This window comes from Musca domestica, unplaced genomic scaffold (genome assembly GCF_030504385.1).
Source record: "Musca domestica strain aabys unplaced genomic scaffold, Musca_domestica.polishedcontigs.V.1.1 36, whole genome shotgun sequence".
NCBI classification, from domain to species: domain Eukaryota; kingdom Metazoa; phylum Arthropoda; class Insecta; order Diptera; family Muscidae; genus Musca; species Musca domestica.
Window position 1 is genome coordinate 868,831 of NW_026712318.1, and position 6,719 is coordinate 875,549.

At 35.5% G+C, this 6,719-nt stretch overlaps 1 protein-coding gene across 1 annotated transcript in view; it reads right to left on the bottom strand.

Moving 5' to 3' along the window:
• Window positions 1-3,908: 3,908 nt before the first annotated feature.
• The window catches only part of LOC109612534 (uncharacterized), an 8,469-nt gene continuing 5,658 nt past the window's right edge, over window positions 3,909-6,719 (bottom strand). The window contains exon 2 of the mRNA XM_020036692.1: window positions 3,909-3,920. Coding sequence (XP_019892251.1) covers window positions 3,909-3,920 — 12 coding nt within the window. The remainder of the gene's footprint in view (window positions 3,921-6,719) is intronic.

The window sequence follows — 6,719 nt, forward strand, 5'->3', positions numbered from 1 at the left end:
TTTGATATTTTGGAGTTTTGTTGCTTGGACCGGAAGAAGGGAAAATATGTGCATGTGAATCATGGTTATAACATATGCGACATTCCTATTACCGGGTGTGGGATTGAGTATCATTTTAAAGAGGCTGATGGTATTATTGTTGTTTTAACAAGTTCAATTTTAACTTATACATATATCTTTTCGGCCGTTGACAGCTCTTTAGTTCAAAAACTACCCGCAAATCTCAACACCAGATACCAAGAGATATCACAATATCAAATTTTGAAATACCATCTCTATACACTCACTCAATACTTAATTTAGTACTTTTCGTATAATTTTAGTACACATTACCAAAACCAAATCTATATCACAATTCCTCTCAACCACTGACACCGACAGTGACATTCATTTCAAACTTTAGGATTTCAGCTCTTCCCCCACTTCACCCATTACAAAATTTAGTTCAATTTAGTACTTTTCGAACAACTGTGGTACGTTTTTTTCAAACCCACCTTCATATTTAAACCACAAACCCGTCGTTCAAATTCCGGCATTCTAGCTCTATCCCTTTCCCCAATACCCAACTGTATACCATTAATACTAGTACAGATTTCCAAAATCAATTCCATATTTCAATCCCAGAGACCTCAGTATAAAATTTGAGGATACCAACCCTATCCCTTCACTCAACATTTGCAAAATAATCTCCATATCTCAACCTCAGATACCAACAGTGGCCTTAATATCAAATTTCAGGATTCCAATTCTGTAATTTCCCCCGTTGCCAAATTTAGTACAATTTATTATAAATACGGTACATATTTCCAAAACTACCTCCATATCTCAACACCAGATACCAAGAGATATACCTCAATATCAAATTTAAAGATTTGAGGATTCAGTACATTTCGTACCATTATAGTACACATTTTCAAAAGAATTTTATCCACATCTTAAGTTCAGACACCAACAGAAACCTCAATCTAAAATTTGAGGATTCCAGCCCTATCGCTTCACCCAATTCTAAATATAAAACCATTCAATAATAATACCTTCAGTCATACGGCTACAGATGGTATATATCATTTGATACGGCCAAAACGTGCCTCATCGGTAACGATTTTAGACCCTAGGTCTTTTTAGACCAAATCCGTTTCAGGATATTTGGAGTCGATCTAATGATGTCCGTCCGTCTGTCTGGCTGGTGCGTACGATAACTCTTGAAGGGATTATCTGATTTAGTCCAAACTTGGTACATCGTAATATTATTATCAAACTAAGACCGAGTTCGGAGATGGGCAATATCGGTTCACCCCTTCTGGCAAATTTCCCACAAAAAGGTCGACATTTTCAAAAAAAAAAAAATATTTCACTGCACAGAAAGAGTAAGGATAATTCGAATTGGCTCCAACTTTGCGAATCCTAATTTTTGCATCAGTGTTAGGTCAGGTGCAAAAATGGACAATATCGGTCCAGTTCATGAAGTACCTCCCCCACAAAGGTTTAAAATTTTGAATACTTATAAATCTTTTAAAATGTGATATAAGAGTTCGATTGTAATCGAATTACACACATCACAGTATTTTTTTTTAACCGAAGGTGTGGTGTGAACATGAAATATATCTGCAAACTCCTTGTAACTCCCCCATAAAGGGCCAAACTTTGCAATATCCATGAAGCCCATACAACGAGAAGTTAACATCCGATTCCATTCAGAATTGGCACATCTTTATATTTCTATGAACAAAAGATCTGTTGTGAAGACGGTAGAGATCGGACCATTCCTTCTGATACCTCCTTCAAAAAGGGCCAACGTTTTGAATAATCAAAACGATCATAAAATCGAAAAAAGGCATCCGGTTCTTTTCATATTTCACACATCTTATTATTTCTACTAACATTAGATTTGATGTGAAGATGGGATATATCGGTTCACTCCATCAAGTACCTCCTCCACAAAGGGTAAAAATTTTGAATAATTATAACTCTTATAAAATGTGATGTAAGAGCCCGATTGTCTTCAAACTACATACATCAAAATATTTTTATTAATTCAAGGTCTGCTGTGAAGATAGAATATATCGGTCCACTCCTTCTGGCACCTCCCCCACAAAGGGTCACAATTTTGAATATCTATGAAGTTCATAAAGAGCGAAATTAACATCCAATTTAATTCAGACTTGGCACGTCTCAATATTTTCATCAACACAAGATCTGCTATGAAGATGGTAGATGTCGGACTATTTCTTCTGGTATCTCCCTCGCATAGGGTTCAAGATTTTGAAAAGCACAACACTCAACGGAAGCGAAATAAGCATCCAACTCTCTCCAAAATTTCACACATACAAACATTTTTGCTAACACAAGGTCTATTGTGAGCTTCTGGTAGCTCATCCACAAAGAGTCACAATTTTCAATACTTTTATCTGTCATAACATGCGAAATAAGTCAGCGATTCTTTACAACTTGCCATATCGGAATATTTCCCCCAACTAAAAATGTGAAATGAAAATGGAATTTATGATAAAATTGAATATACATAAATGATCGATTTCCTTTAATTTTGCCCTTTCCATTATTTTAGGTAGTACTCAATGAAACTTGAAAATGGAATACTTCGGTCGACTATACCTGATATCTCATTTTCTAAAATTTATCACATATCTCATAAAAAGTGAAGGAAGTAACCGATATAGCCCAAACCTGACACATCCCAACATTTATATTATATTTATTTAGGGCTGATACGAAATGAACATTATTGGTCCATTCCTTCGGACTCTACTCCATAGAAGGTCAACAATTTGAAAAATCATAGCAGAAATAAAAATATATTTAAATAAGCGAACATTGGCTGAGGGTATACATCTGTCGGCAAAACCGACTGATACTTTTTAACATGTTTTTGTACAATTATAGAACACATTTCCGAAACCAACTCCAAATGTCCAGGCTAGACATGAACAGCGACCCTGATATCAAATTTCTACAGAGCCTACAAAGTATATATATTCTGAATTAGTGTGAAATTCTGAGACGATCTAGCGATGTCCGCCTGTCTGTATGTCTGTTGTAATCATGCTATCTTTCGAACAAATTGAGATAGAAAGTTTAAATTTTGGATAGATGCATAGTTTACTAGTAGGCAGGTTAAGTTCGTGGATGGGCCAAGTCGGTCCACGTTTTCGTATTGCCCCCATATAATGGTACCTCCCGATATTCGGTATTTTCATGATTTTAGCGACATTATTTACCTGAATTATTTTAAATTTCATATGACAAAAAATTTCATATGCAGGTCCAAGTCTTCGTATAGCTCCCATTTAACGATATCTCCCGATATTCGGTATTTTGATAATTTCAGCAACATTATTCACCAGAATCGTTTCATATTTCGTATTGAAGGTCTTAATGGGTACTACAACCTATGGCAAAAAATTTTGCCATAGCCCCCATATAACGATACCTCCCGATATTCGATATTTTACTGATTTTATCGACATTATTTACTGGAACTGTTTCAAATTTCGTATTTGAAGTTGGAAATGGGTACTACAGCCCATGACAAAAAATTTCGTGCACGTCTTCGTATAGTCCTCATATAATGGCTTTCATTTAAGTGGTAGTTTTTGGATTTCTTTTGAAATTGTTCAAGTTCCTTCCAAATTGGTGGAGGAAATTAAAGTTCGACACGGCCCGGAACTTAACTCTTTTTTTACTTGTTCATAAATTATTGGACTTTTCCTGTAATTTTCGAAGAAATTTTTAAATTTTTCGCATAGTGTCATTCAAATGCGGACTTTGTATTGACTAAACAGACGTTGTATTTCAGACCTTACCTGAAAATCAATTTAAGTCTTAGCTGTACATAGCGTAATTTAGACTGTAGTGGAATAAGTATGCCTTTTTTCATCCTTCCAATATTCTTAACATATTACCTGCAAAGAAAAAAAGAAAATTTATATTTTAATAATTTGGATTTGAAAACGTTTATATAAATATTTGCATTTAAAATCTTATTGGCTTATATCAAGAATTTCCCCCTGTCACAGGCCAGAAATTCCATTACTGCAATAATTTTAGTGGAACATGACCCAAATCGAAAGTACATTTGATTCAAAAACATATTTTACATCAAATCAAACAAGCAGAACAAAGATGTTAAAAAACCATATGCATGCATGTCCCAAAATATCTGATTGTTGTAAATCACATTATTTTTTATCAGCCGATTCAGCAGCAGTAACAGCATCGTCATCATCAACGACTACAAGAAGACAGCATTAGCTTTTTCATCAGGTTTTATTTAATGCCTGTGAGTATGTGTGTGTGTGTGTGAATATTTTTGTCTTTTTTTTCTGCTAAACATATTGAGTTGACCAATTTCCCATCAAATGTCAAAAGTTACAACTACTTTAGTAAAATGTGCAAAATTGACCGAAAAAAAAAAAAAACAAAACTTAGAAAAATTGCATCTTCACTTAAAAAAGATTTCATGGCAAAGCTCCAGGACACATCATCGTTATCAAGACCCTCAACCACAGACAGGCGAGCATCATTACTGTGACTGGTTACTGGGTTTTTGGGAATTTATTTTTTGGAGATTTTGCGGTTTACTTTTGCCTCGCTTGTCTCTTGCCACAACTTTTTTTTTCAAGGTCTTGACAAGTCTTTTTTCGTTGCTCCTTCTTTCTTCAACCGACCACCTCCACCAACAACTCTTTCAACTTCCAATAGTTTCTACTTCGACAGCTTCATTCGACATGCATCCATAGTTTAATGATGTTGCAGTTGTTCGTTTTTTCTTTCTTATTTTTGGTAACCAAAAAAACAAAAAGAAGACAAGAGGAAAAAACACCGCAATGCAAGTGGAGGCGGCATTGATTTGCCATAAAAAGACAATGTCTATCTAAAAAAAATAAAGAAACCCCACTTCCTTTTTTGGCAATGCTGTGGCCATATATGTATTCGTAATCGGGCCAATTTGAATGCAGATTCGAAGGAAAATGCAATGTCATTTCGTTTTCCATAAAATAATTTGTGACAAAAGTTTCACTTTTCAAAATGTCTTTTATGGGTCAAAGGAGGTTTTTTTAATTTGTCAGCAAAATGGCCATTGATGTTGTTGGCCTGAAAATAACATTTAAAATGATTTGGGGGGAAAAGTGATTAGCAGACTGCTGAAAGATGTAAATTTTGTAAAAGCCTAGGGACGTGATTTAATTCTACAAGGGACCTATGAGGGTCCGTCATCTCCATTTCGACTTTTTACAGGAAACTTGCAAAAAGACTAAATTTTTAAGACATATAGAGGGTTTCCTGTGAGTACATGAAATATGAATGATATTATAGGTACTACAGGATGGTGGAAATTCTGTGGAGGATATTTAGTGCATAAAAATCTGTTTTTAATTATGTAAATGAAAAAGACCTGAGGATGCTATATTCAGGACTTGAAAAAATTAAGCATAAGAACCTGAAATTCTTTTGGGTTGCCCATATTCGACGGACTATGAAATAGTTGAAATTTGCAGGAAATCAATTGTGAAAACTCAAAGTGCTTTTAAAACATTAAAAAATGTGAGGAGTGCGCCTTCTAAGAACTCCATTAAGCGTTTATACGAAAAATTCTCGACTGGTAAGACTCTTTCTAATCCGAAGAGGCCATATAAAAGTCGACCAAGGCGATCGGCTGAGAATATCGCTGCCGTACGAGCCAGTGTTGAGAGGTCCCCAAGAACATCCCACAAACGCCGTTCTCAGCAGTTGGGCATGGCTCGGTCCACTTTACAACGGATTATTCGCATTGATTTGCATTTGTTCCCGTACAAAATTCAATTGACGCAAAGAATGTTGCCTGCGGACAAGCCTCGTCGATTGGAATGGGCCCAAAGAGTCATGGGTCCGTCGAATATGGGCAACCCTGTATGAAAAATTGCAGCTTGTCGGAATTATGCTTAATTAAAAAAGCCTTTTTATAAACCAAAATTTAAGAATATTTTTTTATGATTCACTTTTGATTCTCCAAGTCCTTTTGTAGAATATATCGTTATCTTACCCAAAAAATGAGGTATAGGGGGTGTTATGGACTCATGATTGAAACGGGATAAAATAGCATTAGTAAGTCGGTTTTGTCTACAGATTTATATCCCCAGCCTTGACATATGATTATTCAAACTGTTGACTCTTTATGTGGGAGGTTCCGAAGCACTTGGTCAATATTGAACAATTCGTATGTGACCTAAGACCGATATGAATATTACAACATGACATATTTGGATTATATCGACTACTTCCTATACTTTTTATGAGATATGTGCAATTTTTTGAAAATGTGGAAATACAGGGTGAGATAAAAAACTGCAACAAAGTCAAACGCCATAATTTTTTTCCTTTTTTTCAGATTTTATCAATGAATGCAAAAAATGTCGGAAGTAGCATAAAATTTTAGAATAAGTTTAGATTTGTTCGAATTGGTCACCTTTGGCACGAATTATGGCCTTACAACGGCCATGAACCGTCACACGCTGCCCTGAATGTTGCTCTGCGGTATTTTAGACCCATTCCCTGGCGAAGCAGCTTGCTTGAGGTGATCGACACTTTGATATTTTTTAGTGACAACATTGCTTTACAAAATACTCCAGACACAATAGTCCAACGAGATTGGTATCTGGAGATTTTGGTGGCCATGTGCGCTGGAAATGAAGCGAGGAACTCCATTTATAACAATTCTTGGG